This window comes from Ambystoma mexicanum, chromosome 5p (assembly GCF_040938575.1).
Source record: "Ambystoma mexicanum isolate Mex_15411 chromosome 5p, UKY_AmexF1_1, whole genome shotgun sequence".
In the NCBI taxonomy this organism is placed as follows: Eukaryota; Metazoa; Chordata; class Amphibia; order Caudata; family Ambystomatidae; genus Ambystoma; species Ambystoma mexicanum.
Genome location: NC_090930.1, coordinates 1,199,901,432 through 1,199,925,877, shown reverse-complemented (window position 1 = coordinate 1,199,925,877; position 24,446 = coordinate 1,199,901,432). Strand labels below are relative to the sequence as shown.

The 24,446-nt window shown below is 46.3% G+C and overlaps 1 protein-coding gene across 3 annotated transcripts in view; it reads left to right on the top strand.

Annotated features, from left to right (window-relative positions):
• PIGN (phosphatidylinositol glycan anchor biosynthesis class N) overlaps positions 1-24,446 on the top strand; it is a 1,975,532-nt gene that overhangs the window by 438,799 nt on the left and 1,512,287 nt on the right. For all 3 annotated transcript variants that reach the window (XM_069613664.1, XM_069613662.1, XM_069613663.1), the window contains one exon: positions 15,811-15,870. In XM_069613664.1, the coding sequence (XP_069469765.1) occupies positions 15,811-15,870 (60 nt within the window). The remainder of the gene's footprint in view (positions 1-15,810; positions 15,871-24,446) is intronic.

Genomic DNA, 24,446 nt, shown 5'->3' with positions numbered 1-24,446 from the left:
ATAGAGAACGCCATGCAGTTCTGGAAAACACTACCGCTGGGGATGGTAGGCTGGGCGGCCCTAATTTATTTATTTATTTGCATTTGTATAGCGCACTTGCAGCCCAGGGGCATCGAGGCGCTGTTACAAGTAGTTGTAGAACTTTTGATTCAAATATTAAACAGGTGACCAGAGGTCTCTTGGTTACACAGATACAAACATAAATACATGTGATGCATGATATGCATTATACAGTTTACAAGTCAGGTACATTTCATACAAAGAGCTTGGTTTTAATGGCTTTGCGGGAGGCTTGGTGGGACTCAATCATTCTTACGTGAGGTGGCAGTGCATTCCAGTGAATGGCAGCCCGGGTGGGAAAACTGGACCCACTGGCGCGCACCTTACGCGTTTTGTGCGTGACAATTGTGTTGGAGTAAAGCCTTCTTAATGGTCTAGTGGCAGTATGCTTGGTGATTCTTTGCATCAAGTAGGGTGGAGCAAGTTCATGAAGACATTTGTGGGTGAGGGCGAGTGTCTTGAAGACAATTCTCTCTTTGACCGGGAGCCAGTGGGCCTGCCTCCTGACTTCAGAGATGTGATCTTTTCTGGCGGTACCTGTGGCCGCCCTCAATGCATTATTTTGGACTAGCTGAAGTTTGGCCAGGTTTTTATTGGAGATTCCAACGAGCAGGGCATTGCAGTAGTCTAACCTTGATCCAATTATTGCCCTAGCAATGGTGAGGCAATTCTGGCTTGACAGGAAAGGTCTGGCAGCGTTGAGGACTTTAGAGTAGTAGGCTGAGGAGGAGGCGATGGCATTGACCTGTCTATCCATGGACAGATCGGAGTCTAGATAGACTCCGAGTGTCTTCACGTGGTTGGAGACCTTTATGGGAATATTGTCAATAGTGAAAGAAGCGTATTGTTCACCGAGGTTCCCTAGGGTGTAGGGTGCCCCTAAGAGGAGGAGTTTGGTTTCTTCACTGTTGAGGCAGAGCCAATTGTCTGCCATCCATGATTGGATAGTGGAGTAGATGGTGGTGAGTGTTTTGGTGTCTGCTAGGTAGTCACCCGTGAGTGGGATGAGAACCTGTGTGTCATCCGCGTAGTAAGTATACGAGATGCCCAGGGAGTCAAGGATGCTAAACAGGGGTCTCGTGAAGAGGTTGTATAGCGTGGGCGCGATACTCGAGCCCTGTGGAACACCACATGTGATGTGGCTCGGGGTGGCACAGGCTGAGTCAGAAAAGACTTTCATAGCCCTTTCTTGGAGAAAGGAGGTAATCCATTCACAGGCTTTGGGGGAGAAGTTGGCTTGGGTGGCTAGGTGGTGGCACAGGGTGTTGTGGTCCACCAGGTCAAAAGCAGCAGATAGATCCAGGAGCAGTAGGAGGGCAGATTTCCCTGCGTCTCGTAGGTCGTCCATTTGGTTCTTTAAGTCCAGAAGAGCCGTTTCGGTGCCGTGTCGTGGGCGGAAGCCGTATTGCCGCAGGCCGAGGAGACGGTTTTCTTCAAGGAACTTTTGGACTTGCAGGTAGGCTGCTTTGTCCAAAATTTTGAGCAGGAAAGGTACAGTGGTGATGGGCCTGTAGTTCCCCGGGACCGTTGGGTCCAGCGAGGGTTTTTTGAGGAGTGGGCATACCCAAGCCTCCTTAAGTCCAGTTGGAACGTGGCCCGACTGGAAGGAGGAGTTTATAAAAGCAGTTTGGAATGGGGCTAGGATCAGTGCCGAGTCTTTAATGAGACTGGCTGGATAGGCATCTCCCTTGCAGTTGGAAGGTTTGATGGACTTGAGCAGTGCGATAACCTCCAGTTCAGTAATGTCTTTAAAGTCAAATGGGGGAGTGGAGTTAGTCAAGGTGGGTGTAGTGGGTTTACCGTGCAAGTTGGCTATGAGGCGGGATAGCGCTTTTTGATGGCCACAAATTTTAGTTTGAAGAGTGTTTAGCTTGTCTAGTGTGGCGGATTGAATATTATTGCACCAATTATCATCTTTGATGAGAGAGGGCGGGGAGAGGATGGTTTTTCCAGTTCCCTAAAGATGGTGAAAATTTCCTTAGATCCAGATTTGGCGTCATGAATCCTGGCGTTGAAGGAGGCAGCTTTGGCTAGGGTGATGTTGGTTTTGTAGGATTTTGAGATGGCTTTGAGCGCATTTTTGGTGGCTTCAGATGGGTTGGCTTTCCATGTGGAGAGGGCAATTCTCTTCTGGGTGCGTTGGTCAAGGAGTTCCTTGGAGAACCAAGCATTGGAATGTTTGGCTTTTTTGCCTTTTTTGAGGATCAGTGGCGCAATGGCGTCAACTACTTGGGTGATGACATCTTTGAACGTGTTGGCTAGGGTTTCTGGGTTGTTAGAGAATGGGGCCTGCAGCACCGGGTTGAGAAGGTAGGCTGTTATGTTTTCAACTGTGAGTTGGCGAGAGCTCCTTGTGAACGTTGCTGGGCACAGGGAAGGAGGTGAGAGAAGCTCTCTTTTGGTGTTCAGGTTGAATTGGATGTAATGGTGGTTAGACCATGGGATGGGAGTGTTAGCGGTGATGAGTAGGGAGCAGTTGTGGTGACTGATCCAGTCAAGGGTGCGCCCTTTGATGTGGGTAGGTTCAGAAATAGATTGCGCGAAGCCCAAGGTGGATAGGGCAATCTTGAGGGATTTGGCATGGGGGTCTTTGGGGTCATTGAGCCCTAGGTTGAGATCGCCCAGGAGTATGACCTGGGAGGGTTTTTTTATTATTATCTGACAATGCAAAGATGAGGGTGTCAAGGAAGTCAGTGCACGGACCCGGAGGTCTGTAAACAATGTGCATGGTTATGGTGCAGTTAGGGGAGACATTCATTTTTATTGGGAGGTAGTCACTATTGTGGTCAAGTTGCCCTGCTGCTTCTTTGACGGCAAGGGTTTCCTTGGTGATGAGGGCCACGCCTCCACCTCTCTGAGAGGTGCGGTCTTTCCTAAAGATGGAGTATCCTGGTGGAATAGCCAGAGATAGTGCCGGGCCTGAACCTTCGTTGAGCCAGGTTTCTGTGAGGATTAGGAGGTCAAGATTATCCTTAATGATCAGATCGTTAATGTCAAGGGCGTGGGCAGGTACGGAACGCGCGTTGAGCAGGGCACAGCTAAGCGTGTGAGCCAATAGAGGTGTAGGGGTTGGTGGCCTGGTGGGCAAGGTAGGTGGTTCAGGCAAGGGGTTTAGTATGGTTTTAGCATTGGACATGGGGGCACCAGTAGCAACATTTGACATAGAATCAACATTAGGCATAGCATAGGGCATAGCAATAGAAGATGATAGTTTTACCCCGACTCCTATATTATTTCACCAATATCCCCTATAACATCCCCAGATTATTTTTCAGATGATTACACTCCATAACACGGACCTTTCTATGGGGGGGAGGGAGGAACAGGGTAGCACTGAGCACATTACAAAGGGGCTATGAATGGGGAGGGATCAAGCTCCCGGACTCCGAGCGTTACTTCTTGGCCGCACAACTTCAATTCGTGGTCCGATAGCTGGGGGAAGACACCTCCATAGATGCAATACTGTTCCGACCATCGCTCCAGCGATACTATTTGAAAGAATTACTGTGGATAAACGAGACCCAAGCAAAAACCCTTCCCAGAATAGTCCAACTAGGCTGAGCACTGTGGAAGAGAGCATGGAAAGTGCAGAACATAAGAGACCCCTGTTCAAGGCACATTCCCCTGGCGGGACTGGTAGACACCCGTATAGCAAGCATGGCGACGTTCAGCACACAGTGGGAAGACAAAGGAGTGGCCCAAGTAGGTGACCTGTGGCAAGAAGGACATTGGGTAGACTTTCAGACCCTGGCGGAAGAGCAGGACATACACAGTGGCCAATTCATACTGTAAAATAGCATGGTCCAAGGAATTAGGAAGAGGTGGGAGACCCTGCCGGAAGAGGAAGACATGGATGGGCCGCTGTACGCCTGGTTCGATGTATCTGAGGGGGGACACACCATGTCCAGACTTTACGAACAATTGCTGGGCACCATCAATTCTAGGACACTGAACAGCCGGACAAAATGGGAGGAGGAACTTCAGCGACCCCTCAGGGACGAAGAATGGAACATAGCCCTTCAATACGCGAAGAAAGTTTCCAGAAACGCAAGGTTCAGACAGCTGCAGTTCTACATAGTGCACAGGGCATATTTAACACCTAAAAGAATGTCAAACATGGGGGACAGTCAAATACGGAGTTGTCTACGCTGCCAGGAAGAACAGGCAGATATGGTGCACATGTTTTGAACATGCTCGGGTGTGACAGCCTTCTGGAATACGATCCAGGAAAGGGCGTTGAAGGCAGGAATCCATATGCGAGCTTGGTCGCCGGCGTCCTACATACTGGGCCTGTTCCCGAGGGGCGACAAGCAAAGGATCCATATAGGTAAGATGATAGACCTGATGACAATTCTGGCGAAACGCTGCATCGCAATGGCATGGAAAGCAAGCGCAGGACCATTGATAGAAGGCTGGTGGGCGGACCTACAAAAATGGGCAATAGCAGAAATTACGGTCTGGGCCAGAACCTCGCAGAGGGGAGAAGAGAACAGTGGGGCCAGATTACTAGCATGGAATACTTTGGTACAAGACTTATTTGGGCGCGACGAGGAAAACGGCGCAACTGACTCGAGTGAGCCGGGAGGAGAGGAGACTTGACCTGCCCGCACCCATGCGCAGCACGCAGACGGGAACGTGGACAACACGACGGGGGAGGAGGGTGCCTAGCCGTGACCAGAGCGGATAACGTACATTATGAACTTAAACCCGAAAGTGCCAGAGCAAATTTTGAGAGTTGTTGTTTATTTGTTTTGTGTTTGTTTGTTCTTAAATGAAAATAAAAAAATTGTTTTAACAAAAAAAGAAGTTAGCCCATACATAGAGGGGGCAGTTATATGGGGAGGGAATTTTAATTGCACATTGGATCCAAGGGTGGATAGATCAGACAGGAAGATGAAAAAACCTACCCCGGCAGCTAAAACTCTAACCTTGTTGAGTAACCGGGTGGATGTGTGGAGAACGCACCACCCACAAGACAGGCAATACTTCCACTATACGGCCCGCAAAACTTATACACGTGGTTAGACTATATGTTTGCTGCTCCAGACCTGGCAGGGGAGTTAGTGCGGTCAGAATACAAAGCGAGAGTCCTATCTGACCACTCGCCACTGATTATAACATGGCAATACTTGCCACCCAGGACTAGGATCCTGATGTGGAGACTTAGGGCCAAAGCACCGAAAGATACAGGGCCTCATTACACATTAGGCGGTAAGGGTTTACCGGTACTGGTAAGGGCACCGGTACCGGTAAACCCTTACCACCTTACTACGAGTTCCCTTTGCGGGACCCGACCTTAACGGCTGGTTTTACCAGCCGTTAAAGTAGGGTGCCGCAAAGGGACCTTGGTGCTAATTACGGTACTGCAATTTGCGGTACCTTAATTAGCGCCTTCCCCATTTCCATTGAGCCCTATGGGGGCAAAAATGGGAATGGGGGAGTGCCTTGGTGAATGGGGAATTACCGCCCCCGCTCACCTTGGAGTAGGGCGGTAATTCCGCCATCCACCAAGGCGGACATGGTAAAATACCGGCGGCAACCATGGCGCTAATAGCGCCATGGTTACCGCCTACCGTGTAATGAGGCCCACAGTGTTTAGAGGGGACTTGAGAAAAGAAATTGAGGAATACTTTGAACATAACACCGGGAGCGTAGAATCAGCTGGTACACTGTGGGAGGCTTTTAAGGTGGTGGTGAGGGGAGCGGCAAATGCTAAATCCAAAGGTCTGCATGGTGGGATAATATGGAATCTGCAAGAAGCAGAGGAGCAAATAGAAAAAATTATGCATAGAGATGGGCAAACCCCTGAGGAGATGGAAACCATACGACAATTGCACCAAGATTGTGGGGAGTATTGGGTGAGATTATGTAACCTGAATTATACAAAATACATAGAGAGACAGCACTCGGGGGTGATAAACCGGGTAGGCTGTTAGCCTGGCTATATAAGAGTGAGACACCCAGACAAACAATCAGAGCAATACGGGGAATGAATGGACAATTACTTGATACTAATGAGGGAGTGAACAATGGGTTTCTAGAGTTTTATCAGCAACTGTACAGGGATGTTGAAGGGGGAGAAGAGACTGAGGTTACAGAAACATTGGAGGACATTGGCCTTCCTAATCTAGGGACAGTGGAGAGGGAGAACATAGAGGCTCCAATTACGTTAGAGGAACTAGAAGCAGTGATCAAGCTTTTACCCACCAGTAAGGCTCTGGGAGCAGACGGACTCCCCAGTGAGTTCTACAAAACATACAAGGTGAAGTTGCTCCCCCGGTATTAGCTATGCTAAATGAAGTGTTAGATAAGGGAATGCTGCCGGAATCTCTGAGGGAGGCAATCATTACCCCCTCATTAAGCCTAACAAGCCAATCATGGACTGCGGCTCGTACAGACCGCTATCCATGCTGAATCAAGACAGTAAGATATTCACGGCTGTGCTAGCGAATAGGCTGAGACTGGTTATCAGTAAACGTATTCATCCTGATCAGACTGGGTAACTTCCGAATAGAAGTATATCAGACAACCTCAGAAGGCTCCATCATGTCATGGAACAGACTGGGAGAGACACACAAGAGGTCGCAATAATCTCACTAGATGCAGTGGAGGCCTTCGACTTTTAGCAGCTTTGAAGTAATATGGGATTGGGACCACGTACTTGAAGTGGGTGCAACTGCTGTATAGTGCACCACTGGCTACGGTCAAGATGGGAGCGACCATCTCAGAACGATGGCAGCTCAGTAGGGGCATTAGACAGGGATGCCTGTGGTCCCTGATGCTGTTAATTTTAGCACTAGAACCCCTAGCGATATAATTAAGGCAGCAATACGGAGAGGTGGGGATCAGCACTAAGGGGGGGGGCTACACCTGGTGTCGATATATGCTGACGATATGCTGCTATACCTAAAATATCCTGAAGAGAACCTACAGTATATTTTGGAAGTTATGGAGCGATATGCGGTGCTCTCTGGCATAACAGTGAATCCTCGGAAATCATGTGTCTTTCCCCTGGGTACATTTGTAGGGATTCCATGGGATGAACTACCAATATTACAAATACAATGGGAGACTAGGACCTTCAGATACCTGGGGATTGGTGTTTATCATGCGGTTGAGGCCGAATACAAACATAATACAGAGAAGGCGGTGGCTAACATTGAAAACAGTATGAGGTTCTGGGCTAAGCTCCCTCTGGCCATGATGGGGAGAGTGGCATTATTGAAGATGGTGGTACTCCCTAGTCTATTGCTCTTTTTTGGGAATATACCATATATGATACCCAAGCGATTCTTTGCTAAGATCCAAAGTATATGTAGAGGGTTCATATGGCATAACACTAGGAACAGAATAGCACTGTGGAAACGGCAAAACGTGTATCATCAAGGGTGCATTAAATTATCCAACTTCGAGGTGTACTATTTGGCCAGCCAATTAAAATACGTGGCTAAATGGTTATCAGAAGACCCAATCTCGGAGTCCAGATTGTTAAGGGCTGAATGTGTTGCATTTTGCCTAAAAGAGTGGATATGGCTACCGAAATCACAGCAAGTGGGGTGCTCAAGATGTTAGATTTGGGAGGTCGGATGTGGTGTAAGGCTTGCCAGGTTATGGAGAACCCGACCCCATGTTCCTCACAAATGCCGCTAGTGGCACTGACTGGAGTGGACGAGCAATTAAGGAAAATAATCCATAAGCATTGGGAACCGGTTGGCATAGTAACGCTGGGGGATGTATGGCGAGATGGGAAGGCGGCAGACTTTGACACACTGGCAGAGGAAACCGGTCTACACCCGGGACAGTATATCACTTACACTAGATTGGTGCGGAGGGTGAAAGATACATGGTCGATAATAGTGCTAGAGAGTCAGCCCGACACGGTCATAGAAACGATTTATGACATTTCAGATAGAGGACATGAGGTCTCCCGAATATATGACCTGCTGATGTCAAGGGTGGGAAAGGAGGTGCTCCAACTGAGACAGGACTGGGAAAACAAAGCCGGAGAACCTATGAGCGATGGGTTGTGGGTGAAGGTCCAGAGGTACCACAAAAAAGTGTCCGGGAACGCGAGGTTGCAACAAATCCAGTTGAATATTACCCACAGGGCGAATATGACCCCTCGGAGGAACGCTCGGTTCAAGAATGCAGGAGTCCACACATGCCCCAAATGTGGGGAAATAAACGCAGGGATGATACATATGTTCTAGGCGTGCCCGGAAATTAAGATATTCTGCGGGGAGGCAGCCCACCCTTTGACTGAGAAATGGATTAAACTGGAGGTGGAATCTCTGTGGGCGTGCATGGTGGGGGGATTCTCTAGGCCGGGCAAGATGAAACATGTGAGAAAACTCAGACTTGGCCTACATACTGGCCAAGCGCAGAATCACATTGGGATGGAAAGCAAACAATACACCAAGGGTGGAAGTCTGGTGGCATGACCTCCAGAAGTGTGCGGAAGCCGAAAGGTGGTGTGGAGCAAAGCTGTTAGCAGAGAGGGGAATGAAGCAGCAGACACATTGATGGGCTGGAGACACCTTGTGGCCACACTGTATGGGCCCGCCCAGACCTGCCTAGGAGGTGAAGATTCCTCTGTGAGTGGGGCGGGGAGGGTACCCTCAGATAGTGCGATGGCAGATGGTGAGGCGGAGTAGGCTTGAGTTGGGGGGAGGGTAACGGGGAGACAGTGGAGATATTGTGTATCTGTGTATGATTCTTGGAACTACGTTTGATGATCACTGTTTGGTTTTTACAGTTGCTTTGTTTGTAAAAAATAAAAAATAAATAGTTAAAAAAAAGTATGCCCATCCCCCTGGATTCCCTAGTAAATCCTGCATGAGCAACGCGCATATATGGCCTGTCCCAGTATTGTGCATGTGTCCCCCAGAAGATGGGTCTCCCGAAGTAACACCACGTCCTGCTTGTGCCGCTTTAAGTATTGGAACATTGCACTCCACTTGAATTTATCGTACAACCCATTTATGTTCCAGGAGATACACTTTATCGTACCTCCACTATCCATACCTGTAACTCCACTTTTTGTTCCTCTCCTATCCTCTTTTTAACCAATCTCTCACGTCTCCCCCTGCCCTGTTTGTGAAGCTGTGCTGATAACCAAGCTTCCCCCAACTCCCTGTAGCAGCCCCTATTCTTCCCCATACTCCCCATCCCATACTTACTCCCCAACAACGGAATATCTGTCGACCCAATCCCCGACAACTCTCCCAATTATCCCCCCCATCCCTGGATGCAAACCTCCAACCTCTGCCGTTCCCTCCCAACCCTCTTGCAAACACTGCTTCTCCTAAACTGCTATCCAGCTCCAATACCCCCACCCCACACCGTCAACTTAAAGTTAGCAACTCGAGGCACCATCACAGTGTGCAAGCACTGCCTCCAGTCCTGGAGACCTCTTTCCTGCGTGCTACTGAAGCCTCTGTCACGGATCTCAGTCCCCCACATCTCTTTCTGCTCCCCCTGCCATGGATCTTCCCTGCTGGTCTTCCTGCTGCACAGGCCCTGGCTCCGCTCTGCAAAGTGTCCCATCTGCCCCGCCCCCTTTGATCCTGTATTTGTTTGGTTCTCCCAGGGGGTTACACCATTCCTCTCTCTTGGCGTGTCCCCTTTCCCGACCCTTTCACCACTTGGCTGTCTCTTCCTTCCTAGGGGACACGAGGTCCTGAGACCTCTACTCTCCATCCATTCCCAGACCTCTCATGGCTCCTGAAACCTCCAGGATCTCTCGCCCACCATAACTAGTTTTGCCAGGATCATCAGCATACATTTCACCTGATGGTTGCGCAGGTGTCTCTTGACCTCAAAGGACCTCGTCGCCCTCTGTACCTGTAAGGAGTAGCCCATGGAAAAAATCCCGTTAGCACTTCCCACCTTGACCGGGCCTCTGGACTTGGAAACCTGTAGTATAATGTCTCTGAAATTGAAAAGTTTAGCCACCGCCGCAGTTGGCGGTGGAAGTCTGCCAGGGACTTTATGAGCTCTTTCGAGTGCGAAAAGGTTAGTAAGGCCCTTCGGCTGCAGGCCCTCTCTTATCCATTCCTCCAGGTACATATCCATCTCCGGCCCTTCAACACCCTCAGGGAGCTCCAAAACCTTGATATATATCCTTTGGGATCTCTCCCCCGCTCTCTCTTCCAATATGCAAGACCTTGCCTGGAGCCCCTGCACATGCGTGTGTAGCGATTTCACCATGTCCTCCAAGTGGCTCATCCTTTCCTCAGCTTCCGCCACTCTTTCCGACACCGCCCTCAAATCTGTTCTGTGCAGAGTTACCTCGACACCCACCTGGCCGATCTTATCTTCCATGCTCTCTCTCTGGAGTCTGTCAGTGCCCTCAATACCTGCACCATTGTGAGTTCACCCTCTCTGGCTTGTGTCAGGCACTCCAGAGTCCCGTTACCTGTTGGGACCCTCCAGACATTACTGGCTACATGACATTTCGATACCCCACCCCTTTCCCTAGATTTCAGCACCTTCACACATGAGGCGGTTGCCTGAAATCAGCGAAACATCAATGTGGTCGTGAAAAGGACCGGTCTCGATACGAGGAAGAAAACTGGAGGTCCCTATTGGACCTCCAACGCCACATTTCAAGGCCCTAGGATGTACAGTATTTGCACCACAGTGCACTGCAACAAACTGCACCACGCCTCGGTGAGGCAACAGGTTGGTAGAGAGCGCAGAAGGTCCCAATATGCAGCAGCACACCAACTCTAGCCTCCCCCCAGCGTCTGCTCCGGCTAGGTCAGCCAGCCACACGTGCCCCTTCTCGAAGCAGTTTGCTTCACGGTGCAAAGCACGTCAAGCGAATCGGGACAGCGACCTACAGGATCACTGATTTTCAACAATTGGTGAGAGCAATGTCATGTCTGTCTACAGAACCCATTTGGAGAACGGGTACTTTTTGCTAGTTATGAATAAAAGGGAATTCAAATATGAGAATGGAAAAAATAGTAAATACAAAATACTATAGCCACTTTTTGTACCTTTTCATAAAAACAGATGATTTTCAATCCAGGTCTGTCTTACCCCCTGTTAGGCAGAAACCTGCGCAGTTCCCTTAGGGACCACTGCAAAAGATTTAGGACTACAGGTGGTTGACAGTAAACCCAATTGGTAGCAGTCTGTACCACCCAGATTTACCTGGTAGCTGTGGCTGAGCAGTCAGACCCCTCTCAAGATGAGTTAGGCAGTATATAGAGTATACACAATAGGTACAGATATACAGTAGCACAAGCAAACACTGACCAGAGCTTTGGTGTAAAACTATATAATTATTTATTTAAAGACACACTTGTAAATTACACTAGCACAAAAAGAGGTAAGTAAATTCAACACACAGTCACTATTATATATATATACAACCCTGATTACTTACTCTTAGAGAGAGCAAGCGAAATGTGTCCAGGGTCACACAGTGGGGTTATGTCCAGGGTCACACAGTGGGGTTATGCCCAAAGAGTCTTTGTAGATAGTTCATAAAAGTTTGAGATTAAGTCAGAAAAAGTTAGTTAACAGGCCCCAGGCTAACCCAGGTTAGAAAGTCGAGGGTTTACTGTCATCCAGAACGATCTGTCGCAAGGGAAGCCAGGCGGGACACAGTACCTGAAATGGGAAGAACGCTCCAGCGGGGGCAGTTGTTCCTGCCAGCGAGTGCAAGTCGGTGTTTCGTCCAGAGGAAGAGGAGGTCTCGACCTGGAGGAAAGATGAAGGTCGCTACACTGCCAGGGAAGAAACCAGCCGCGGAATTTTCCGGTTACAAGGTACTACCCTTTTCTTTGCGGTAGTGGTAAACCGTGGTGTTCCGGTTGCCGGGGTGCTTGGCACAGGCAAAGCGGCCACAAGATGGTCCAGGAAGGTGAAAAGACGGGCAAACTGGTTATCCCCACCAGTCAAAGGAAGAAGACTCTCCGGACTGGAGATCTCCTCTGTCGCCGGGAAAAGTGGTGAGACGGTTCAGCAGGGCTCCACCGGTGGTGTCGTCGTTGCAGGTCAGCTCGGCTTCTCCCTCATTGGATTCTTTAGGTCTTGTGGCAACTTCTGAAGTTCCAGTCCCCAAAGCCCTGCTTTTATGCAGAAAACCCCCATTCATTCAGCCTAGCTGTCACTCAAACATGCTAAGTGGTGAGCCGGGCAGCTCACCACTTGGGCCAATCACACAAGAGTGCGATTTGAGTTGCCGAGGCAACTCAGTCCAGGGTGTCTAAACTCCCTCCTACACCCCCTGAGGTACCACAACAGAGTGGCACCACTTTTGGAGGCTTCTGTGGAGAAGCCCGCCAAAAAGTGGAACAAAGGGCTCGACTTGGGTTGGAGTCACAGAAGCGAACACAAACGCCATTTTGGAACCAAGTTTCGGCAAAAAATACCAACCAGTGAATTTATATTAATTTAATAAACCGGCGGTATGTTTGAGGCTATATTAAAAAGTGGTAGCCTCGAACAATGGGAAAATCCCATAGGAATATATTTGCGGTCGAATATAAAAAGTAGTATCCACTGCCACCAGCCAAAACTCGGTCGGGGGGGACTGGACAGTGCCCCCTCGAGCAACAGACCCCAGGGCAATCGAATTGCCCCCACCAGTACGTCCACAATATGATGGTTTGTACTGGTTCTGTTCACAATTTAAGACTAGTAAAGCCAATGGTGACTTTACATGCCCTGGGAGACAGTAGTCAGTCCCAGGGTATGGAGTCTATGTTTGGGGGTCGCTACAACACCCCAGGGTTACTGCACGGAGGGTGCTGTGTAACCCACATATCAAAAACACATGAAACCCTATGGGTTAAAGGACCCATAGCCCATAGAACACATACAAAGTCAAAGGAACACCTCAAATCATGTCTAAGAGTGGGAGAAAAAGAGTCTCACTCTTAGCAGGAGAAAAAAAATAAACCCCAAAAAATCCAGCAAAGCTGCTGGGGGATTCACTAGGTTTGGGAAATTAGCCTTTACAGAGAATTCTCCCTAACACCCCCCTGGAAAAACCCAGGCAAAACAGTTTTTCTATCTAGCGTCAAAGTGGGAGGCTGAGCAAAAGGTTATCTACATTTCTGGTTGGGGCATGAAGAGGATAACATAGCCTTAGATCTCCAGCTGGCCGTATCCGACATGGGCTTAAATCAAAAAGTACACTCACCTACCCATTGTTTGGGGCACATCTTAGATTGGGTTGCTACTCACAGGATTGATACTAAGGATTTTCTGGTGTCACCTTGTCCATGGTCTGACCACTTCTTTGTAGAATTCACTGTGCAGGCTAAATTTCCCAGAAAAAAGTGAAAGATGGAAAGTCACTGGGAGTGCTGGTTATAAATTTTAAGAACATTAGGCTGGAACGCGCAGAACCCCTTCTAAGCCCATTGGCCAACCTCTCGGATTTGAAATCTTCCGATGAACTGTCAATGACTCTCCCCTTTAACCTTGATGTCATCACTAATTCTCTAGCCCCACAAAAAAAGAGAATACATAAGGAAGGGAGAAAAAACTATCTATGGTTCTCCCCGGAACTAAAAAATCTTAAATCATCAACTCTTAAACTTTTTTATAAATGGACATTTAATTCCACCCCTTCAGCAGTGTCAGCCTAAAAATTAGCTGCCAAAGATTATATGCTTGCGATAATAGCTGGCAAAATGATTTTTTTCGACTCCAGAATTCCGAATGCACACTCAGACGCAAGAGAGCGCTTTAAGATTGTTAAAGAACAAGAAATCACGCACTCCCCTGACTCAGAACTTTTGGTTAAGGATGCTGCCTTGTGTACAGAGATTCAGGACGCCGTGCCGGGCAAGCTAAATGTGATTAGGGTTGATATTGCCTTAAATAAGGAGCCTTTCCAGTGTTCAAGGAGAAAATCCTATTGGGACTCATGTTAGATGCCACTCTATGCCGCAATTCAGCTTCTCTGCCTTTACGACAGCTGAATTGGCTGTTAAAGAGGATCAGCTGAAGGCTACAAAATGCAAAGGTGACCCCTGTACGGCTATCATTATAAAATTGTGCTCACCAACACTGTTAGCTCTTTGCAAGTTTGTCAAACTATCTTTCACTGAGGGCTCAGTGCCCCAGGATTAAAAAAAAAAGCATGGGTAACTCCAATTCTCAAGAAACCTGGACCACCCGTAGACTGCCTGAATAATTACAGCCGATTACTAATACCCCTATCCTGTTAAAAATTCTAGACCGGGTGGTTTATGTGCAAATTTCCCTGTTCTCAATGACCATCAATGTGGATTCAGGCAGGGGTATGGAACAGAGACGGCACTGCTTGAATTGAAGGCCAGGCTCTTGGACCGTATGAACAAGAATAAGGCATCCATGCTGATACTTCTGGATTTGTCGGCAGCTTTCGACATGGTGGACCACTCCATCATGGTCACCAGGTTGAGAGACGTCGCAAATTTTACACCGGCAGCATCTCAGTGGATTTCATTTTCCCTCTGCAACCGAGATAGCAGAGTATATTACAAGGAGACACCAGCGATGCCCATAGTTTTAAAATGTGGTGTACCGTAGGGTTCTTGTATATTGCCATGTCTGTACAATATTTTTACAGAACCGTTTTTTGCCCTACTAGCACAAGAGGGGGTGGTATTTACAAACTATGCGTGCGGACGACACGCAGTTTGTCATCCCCATCACTGGGATTCATGACATTGACGAAGCTCAGTTGAATAGGATATATGCTTTAATAGAGAATTGGATGGTTCAAAACAGCCTATCCCTGAACAAGAACAAAACTGAGCTATTGATTTTTGGACCCCCCCCCCCCCCCGCTCCCCACATGATACAGAAACTTGGGCCGGCATATGAGAGTTTTCATACTGGGGCCTCAAAAATAATCCCCCTCAAGAAGGTCAAAACATTAGGCGTCATCTTCGATCAGCACCTCAACATGAGGGCTCATGTTGCGAATTTGGTGTCGGCATCCGCCTATTATATTAAACTTCTGGCTCACCTGCGGCCTTTTCTCACCCAAGCCAATGCAGAAACTATTGCGAGAGCAATTGTAGGGGCCAAGATTGACTATTGCTCTAGCCTACTGGTGGGGATTAATAAAACAGTTTGTAAGAATTTGCAGGTCACACAGAACGGGGTAGTGAGAGTAGTCATGGGACATGCCAGCAGAGATCATGCATCAGTGGCTAGACGAGCCCTGCACTGGCTGCCGGTTGAGTCAAGGATCCTGTTTCGGCTACTGGTAATTACTGCATACCTTCAGGATCTTTTAGCAAAAAAAAACTCATGGAAGATCGCTTAGATCTAGCGATCAGGAGTTTTTGGCAATTCCTATGTGTAGGACGATGAAGGCCTCAAAGGGTGCCTTTCACATTGCAGCCCCGGCCTAAGGCATGGAATGATCTGCCTCTGGAATTAAGGGGCATTGAGTCGATTAAGGGGCATTGAGTCTACAGAAGTTATTAAAAAGAAACTAAACACACTCCTGTTCGCTTAATTGCCCTTCTACTTGCTGTAATATGGCTACTATCCTCATGCTTATATTTGGTATATGTCTGTTTGTCACGTTGCGCCCTTAAGCCCACGTGTCCATGACCTGCGCAATATACATTTATAAAAAGTTTACAAAAAATAATGTCTAGTGGCTCATTCGTTCAGGTTATTCCCTGCTCGATGTTCAATATATTGATTTGCTATTTAGTGAAGAAGCCTGATTTAAGATGTAATACATGTATACTGAACATCATGCATGGGTGTTTTATTTTTCAGGCTGATGTTGCACCGCTGATGGCTTCTCTCATTGGAGTTGATTTTCCTCTTAATTCTGTGGTACGTTCTTGGTTGTTTTGGGGTCTATCGGTATTGGGGTTGAGAGAGTGTCAAAAGATAAGTATGCCAATGTTTTTATTTAGCCATAGATCACATCACTGCATTGCCTCTTTCTCAGTTCTGCATGGAGCATTGTACAGTTATTTCTGTAGGGTTACTTCTTTCGGTGGAAAATATGGTATCTTTGTTTGAATTATGCTGTGGTGTTTTTGACTGCTCTGGAAACTTCATTTTGTATCTGCTCACATTCTTACAAGGAATTTATTTTTGTGGTCATAATAGTTTATGCTTAATATGTGGTGTTTCATCTTGCGAGCTTAACTAATTTTCAGTGAGGCTATGGATGCCCTTTAATACCCAACAGTAACACCCTACCTTTTGTGGTGAATTGTAAAGGTTAATAAATCTACAAAATGAATACAGAAATCCATCAAATGTTTAGTCATTAATAAAAGGCACCCGCTCAAATGATTCTAAAAACACTGCAACAAAATGTATATGAGCAATTTTAGATTTGACAAGCCGGGAGTTTCATTTGCGGCCACTAATAAATGCTGCTTTTTAGGCACTAACCATTTCAGATTCCTTTTCCAGGGGTGAGATCTTGAGCTTAAAGGAATGACCGCTCAGTGTGTTCTACCTTCCGATTTTGGAGTACAGTACAAACGGCTCATTGCTCTTGGATCAAATCGTTCTCCCTTGGTTAGTGTCTTTATAAGTTGTTTGTGGAAGGCTATACAAAGCAAATCTGAATTGTAGGACACACCGCTCAATGTTAGCCTAACCGTGTTCTTCTGTCACTTTACCAGAGTAAGGGTGGCGCTCCCTGCCACCTCATCGCCTTTCCAGGATGACCCCCTTCTGTTGGAAGGAGCCGACCTTGTGCTTCAATGGAGCATCCCCCCCAAAGATGACCAAGTGGGGCGATATCCGATTGTTAGAATTTGTAGTCTTTTTCTCCTACCTAATACACCCCTATTCTTTATCTCCTTGTCTCTGAGGAAAATGTAGCTTTCAAGGTAATCACCATCCCTTTCCTTCACAAGGAAGAGACTTTCTGCCCCCATCTTCACTACAGGTGAAATGTCTTATTCTGTCAGTTAGCAAAGTTTAAAATCAAGCAACAATCCCAATAGATGTTTGCAGAGATTTGAACACATAAAAAACATGTTATTGACAGTTTTCAAGGTCAAAAAATGTGTATGCACACAATCATATGTAATTTAGAAACCAGCTATTTCTTACAGTTGTCTACCACCTAGGCTGTTAATGTCCCATACATTACAGAAAATAATAAACAATAATTAGCAGCACTATCACTATTTTAAGAATATAGACTTGTTTTGAAGAGCAAAATGTGGAAAGATCTCTATAGTTTGAAGACAAACGTAATACTTTGTACCCATCACACTGGTGCACAACATATGGTCCGTGGCCGGGATGCTGCCTTTCAGGACATTATGTATTGCCCTCCAAGTGATCTGAGCTTAATGGTGAAATGTTGTCTGGCATACAGTAAAGACAGTTTGTGTCTTTGCATCCTGATACTGGCAGTTTTACTTCTATTTGAAACAGGATTTCAGTCCCATAATACAAATAAATCGATATGGTAATGCATATGTTGAAGAAATGCAATTGTCACAGTGCCACATCTTCTCTATTACTTTGCAGCTGCTCCATCTCACAAAGTGTCCTATTAATTATTGCTTGTAGATAATTTGAATGTCAATAGTAGTCAACGTATTCTTCTAGTAAACAGTTTGCTTTATGGTTGCATACGGATACTTCAAATTAGCACCAATTTCCCTCTTCCTCCCTTTATGTTCAATACCCATCATTCACTAGTGAGACAGTAAATATAGGTCCCTATTAGTTCATAATGTATAATGTAACAACGACGTGCAACCTGCGGATTCATTAGAATTCCATTCTCTCGCCATTATAGCTAATTGGTCAGGGCCTTCACCTTCATTTACAATTCTCATAGGCATCATCTGCAATAAAAATCCACCCTCTAATGTGACTATTATCTCCACCTTCCATTTCTTTAATTATTCTAAGACGATATGTGTCCAGTCGGAACTGAAGTGTACTGAATGGGATGCCCCACTCGGGCCGTGATACCTCCTTGGTCCAACCTTCTCAGCTTCCCCAGAATCCACAGTTTAGCCTTAGCCAATAATATTGGATCCGTTACCCAGGTCTAATATGTTGGATCTGTGCTGAACTTCCACATTTGTGCAATTCTTTTTTCCTTCTCCCCTTTCCACCAGTTCACTAAGTCTAATATGTAGGACATTGGCCCATTTAATCCCCTCCTCCCTGTAATCTGTGGGACTAGCTCTATCGCTTTGCCTCAAAAATATTGGGGCATTCTCAAATTCTGTATATAAAGGTAGGGTCTGTACTTAGACACCTAAAACATCCCACCAGGGTGACATTATCAAATGCATGTAGTGGTATATATGGCGGAGACAATTCATTTGGATCAATTTAAATGTACAATTTTTACTAATGCCTTTAATTAGTATGCATGCCTTGCTCACTGTGCATTGGACAATATTACCCCGAAATCCTGATTCCACTTCACTACCTCTATGCATTTAATAATATTGACCTTAAGTGATGATTCCACCTATCTTTGGTTTTCACATTAACTGGTGTCTCAGTGGTTTTCAGCGCTTTGCACAGTTGAGAAATGGTCTTAAAACAAGCCCCCAGATCCAACAGAGCTTGAAGAACTACATTGGGCTCTGGCTTCTCCGAAAGATATGGCCAATGTATACATACAGCATTCGGCCAATGTATACACACAGCATTCCTTATTCATCCTGTAAGCGATCACACCTTCCTCCAAGATCAGGTGACCCATTCTAGGATAAGCAGCATGCTTGCATTTGGAGACATCTATCCCTCAAGTTACATTAGGAAAGACACTCAATTCCCCATATTGAATCTCTCTGCTTAAAGGGGGTTCCCCATTTCATCCTACTTTTTGGACTGTACCAACCTGTTTTTGCTCTGCAAATTGCTCTGGACCAGTTCTGATTAAGGACACCTTCATATAGTAACAGGCCTTCGATTTTCACGTTAAACCAACACTATTCACTAGGAGATCTCTCTCTGGGGTATTCCCCTTCACAAACAACTGTACCACAAACTGCTATTGTGGGCAGCACCAGACTGACCTACAAATGGATATTTCTCCTCCATGATGACAGGTACAGTAAAATATGGTTATAGACCCTCCTGAGTGGTAACTATCCCAGAGAACAGGTTACTTGGTTAAGTTTGTTCTTAGTAAGGATACATTCTAGGTATGGGATTCCATTCCAACTTCATCCAGCACGCACTTCATCAAACAGAACCAGAATCTGCCTTTTCTCTAGACCAGCGCAGGTAGCTTCTGTTCACTTCCACACAAAACATTGTAGACATCAGCACAAGAAGTATCTGAAATGTATTTAGTAACTTTATTGGGTTGTGAGAACTCCCCATCTTATGTCAGAAGGGGAAATCAGCTAGTGACTTGGTTGATCTGGGTGCTACCCAATGGGCCTCCCAGTGGGAGGAAGGAGTGGGATCCCACAAGCTCACTACACCACCAAGATGTGTATTGTACCCACCAAGGTGTTACAAATACAAATCTCTTTTTTCTTCAAGTTTTTGTATTCTTTTTATTGAAGTCTCAATGAACATCGCCATAGTTCAACAGCCGTATAACATTCAAATACAAACCTGGAAACTTAATTTTGATTCCATTTCCAAATTCCCAAATAATAAGAAAATTAACAACAAATTAATTAATAAACAGTGGTTCCACTAGTGTCCCAATGTCTTCCCATATCTCAAGCAGTGTTTCAAGCCTTTTTTCCCCTCTCCAACATTCCCATCCTCCTCAGGGTTTTCCTTCGTGCCCTCCACATCAACCTTGGAACAAGTGCTTCACGGTTTGCGGTCTGAAAAACATATGTTCCTTGTCCTGCAAAAATTCAAGGAAAGAGAGGCCGAGGTTCGAGAGAATCGAGTCATCATCTCTGCAACATGCGCGGTAAGCTTTTCCATAGTTATTATTTCCCATATCTTAACCCACCACTATGATATCCCCAATAAAGTTAAAACGCTCCAAGACAAAATTGCTTCCCAACGTAATGCTCTCAGTACCCACACCAATCCTCCCTCGCCTCCCACTCACAATCTTCACTCGCAAACAACCCTCTTTGCCTTCAGAGAAGTCACAGAGACGGAAGACTCTGACATTCTCAAAAACATCAAACCATCCACCTGCAAAGGGGATATCTGCCCACGCACCATCATCAAAGAGTGCACTGAATCACTCACCCCAATCATCACAGCATTCATCAATGCTTCATTCTCCTCTGGAACTGTACCACAATGTCTAAAAGAAGCTTGGGTACGCCGGCTCCTAAAAAAAACATTCCCTTGATCCCTCCTCCCCCATCACCACCGTCCCCTTCCTCCTCAAAATCTTAGACAAAGCCTCCCATAACAAAATCCAACATTACCTGGAAACTCATGCCATCTTAGACAGAAGACAATCGGGTTTCCGTAAAGGCCATGGGACTGAAACTGCCCTCCTAGATTTAAAGAATCAAATCACCAAAATTATGGACACGGGCAAACCTGCTTTCCTTCTACTACTGCTCGATCTTTCTGCAGCATTTGACCTAGTGGACCACAGCATCCTCACCTCTCACCTAATCAAAGCAGCACACTTCTCTCACAAAGCAACTGCATGGATCACCTCCTTCCTAGAAGGTAGTGCCATGAAAGTGTACTCAGACCAGGCCAACGCTTCCCCCACCACCATCAGCTGTGGAGTCCCACAATGGTCATGCACCGCACCGACCCTCTACAACCTCTTCACCAAACCACTCTTCGACTTACTGGGCACTCTCGGCATAGCTTACACAAACTATGCCGACGATACTCAAGTTCTCCTCCCCCTCTCACTATGACCAAGACACAGAAGCTCTCCTTAAGATCTATTCCACTATCCAAACCTGGATGGCTATTAATGGTCTTTGCTTAAACAGCGATAAAACCAAGATCATCATCCTAGCCTCCAGCGAAACTCTAACCAAACAAAGCCCCGAATATTCACACATGACCATTGACAATACTAACATACCTGTCTACTCAGCCGTGAAGACCTTAGGAGTCTACCTAGATGCCACACTCTCCATGACAAGACAAGTCAGCAGCATCTCCTCCGCATCCGCACTGACCACCAAACTCATCTATGTCATAAAACCCTCCCTTACCGCACCCAACTGCCTCTCCATCGCCAGAGCTACTATAGGAGCCAGATTGGACTATTGCAACGCCCTTCTAGCTGGCACATTAACCAAAAACTTAAACAGGCTCCAAATAGTGCAAAATAATGCTCTCCGCGCTGGTTACCAGACATTTCGTCGAAAAAAAATGGTCGACAGGACTTTTGGTCGAAACCATTTGGTCGAAAGACAAATGGTCGAATTTTTTTTTTTTTGTATTTTCACCTTTTTTTTTTTGGGGGGGGGGTTCCACCCCAACCCCCTTTTTATTCTAAAAAAGCCTTTTTTTCCCTAAACGAAACCCTAAAATATATATATATAAATAAAAAATAAAATTCAAACCATTTGGTTTTCGACCAAATGTCTTTCGACCAAATGTCCGGACACCTTCCGCGCTGCACTACACATCCCCAAATTTGACCATGTATCACAGGCCAGAAGAAATGCACACTGGCTCCCAGTCAAGGAAAGAATCAATTTAAAAATACTCACCCTCACGCACTAATGCATCAATCTAACAGCACCCCCTACTTATCAGAAACCATAACTAAGAATTCTTCCATCCGCCCTAAAAGAAGCCACCATGCTAACCAACTCAGAGTTCCCACTATAAGAAGAGCCAAAGCCGCTGGCATTGGCTTCCCTTACATAGCACCTAAGGTCTGAAATGCTCTCCCCAACTCACTCAGAGCAGAACCCTCGCTATACTCCTTTTGTAAATCTCTTAAAACCACACTATTTAATTAAACCTCACCTTAACGATATGTGTCTGCAACCCCAGTATATGTATTCATTATGCTCCTGTAATTCAATTTACCTTGTAACTACTTTTCTTCCTGTGTAACCAGTTTAATGTTTTTTATATGTAACAGCACCACGATGCACCCGGGCTGTTGTGCGCTTGAAAAATATAAATAAATAAATGATAGAATTGGCCCTTCAGTCGTATTCCAAAATCGGGCACGGTTCAGTTTAGCTGCCAGTAAAAGCTTTGTTATAAGTTCTGCCGTAGGGCCCGATGCAGGAAAAGAACTATCCTCAGGGACATCCCGCAATAACCTGACAAGGGGACACATGGGGAGTAAACACCCAGTGATCTCTTTTATTCTCGACCGGATTTCTTGCCACTACGTTTGTATTGTGGGACAAAGCCACCCCATGTGTGCCAGGGTCCCCAACTGTCCACACCCATGGCAACAGCGATCCGAATATTCGGGTAAAATCTCATGTAGTATTTGTGGGACCATGCATCAGCGATAGCATATTTTTATAGAGCACTCCTTGAACAGGGTGCACCTCAAGCTTTTTTGGGTTTGAGCCCATATTTTCTGCCAAGACTCTACTGGGATTTCTGTTTACAATTCCCTTTCCCAGAGTATCATACATGGAAGTTTATCCTCCCCCGAGGCTTTTCCCAATGGGCGGTAGCAATTAGAGATTTTCCAATGTCCCTGGCCCTCTGAGACTTGGAGTTCAATCCCCATGGGAAGTCGTGAGCCCGCTTGAGTGACACGACCATTGGAAGCCCACTGCCCAGTAATCTGAAAATACCAAAAGCAATCAACTTCAGGTAAGGAAAACCTCTCCTTGCATTCAATAAATGTGAGGGGCTGTCCATCTTTATGCATATCCCTAAGTCTCAGAGTCCCTAGTGTCTCCCAATGTGCAGGATTGCCGCTCACCATTCACAGTGAGAAATCTGGATTCTGCAGTACAGACGATAGGGGCCCAAGGTCTGTTTTAATCCCCAAGTACCTACAAGCCTTATCCCAAATAGTAAGAGTAGGCCGGCTGGATTCCAGCAAGGGGGTTCTGGCTGATTTCGGTAGGAATTTCAAATGGGCTAGAGGGTCACAGGAGCAGCCTTGCTCTATTATCTTCCACTTCAGACACCTATCTTCATGCGCCCATTCCAACATTGGGGTAATCTGCACTGCCCAGAAATAACGTTGTATAGATGGGACCCCTATTCCCCCATCCCTTTTGCCCTCACAAGTACATGGCGTGGGATGATTCTAGGTGTTTTCCCTTTCCCAATGAATTGACCCATTGTTTTCTGTAAATCTAACAGGTGTCTTTCGGGGGGATGAGGATTGGCAGTGCTTGAAAGACAAACAGAGGCTCTGTAAAATTGTAATTTTGGTTGCACTAACCTTACCTAACCACGACATTTTCTGCATCTCCCATCTTTTCAAGGTGGCCTTAGTCTCCGTCCATAGAGCGGGGATGGTAGCTCCAGCTCCCGGAACGGTTTTATACGACTTGGCAATGTGCACCTCCAAGTATGTCTTCTCCTTGTCTGCCCATCTGAAAGGAAAGACTGTTTGCAGCGCTAGGCAGGCTTCAGGTGGTTCCCTGATAGCCAGTCCTACCGACCTCTGGTGGTTAACAGTTAATGCGGAAGCTTGACACTATATCGAATCTCTCAAGCAGATCCAGCAAAGGCGGGATCGACAGAAGAGGCTTCTGGAGAAAATATATGATATCATCAGCGTACAACGCCACTTTGAGTGTTACCCTCATGTGTTTGGCCTAATATATGTGGATTGTTCCAGATCTTTTGTGCTAAAGGTTCCAAAGCCAGTGCAAAAATTAAAGAAGATGAGGGGCATCCTTGGCTTGTGTCTCTATCTAGGACAAGTGATGCTGTTTTGGTGGTATTCACTCTGATTATAGTGGCTGAAATTTGAAAGTTTGCCAATACTCATTTGGTAAAGACAGGCCCAAAACCATAAACCGGCAGTACTGCCTGCAGAAATCCCATGACATGCTATCAAAAGCTCGGGCATCTAGAGAAAGGAGTGACAAACCCTCCGGAATTTGGAAGCCATCACCACTAGGTTCACCACCCGCCGAATGTTGTCATGAGCTCCTCTGTTTTTAATTAACCAGGTTTGGTCCTTATTGATGAGGTGAGGGAGTACCTCACCCAGCCTTTTGGCTAAGACTTTTCTATAAGGTTTAGCGTCTGTATTCTGGAGGGCTATGGGACGATATGAGGTACAGATCTCTGGATCTTTTCCCGGTTTCAAGAGTAGTGTTGTTGTGGATTCTGCCATAGTGTCTGTCACTTGCCCAGATTTGGAGACAGAGTTAAATTGGCTGGTGAGATGTGGGATTAAAGGGCCTGTGAACGCCTTATAAAATCTGTTGGTAAGCCCCTCTGGGCCAGGGGTGTTATCCACTGGGAGCGAACGTATGGCCTGAGTTACTTCTTCGGCAGTTATAGGATTCGCCAATATTGCTCTCATAATATCAGAGATTTGAAGGAGCTGAGTC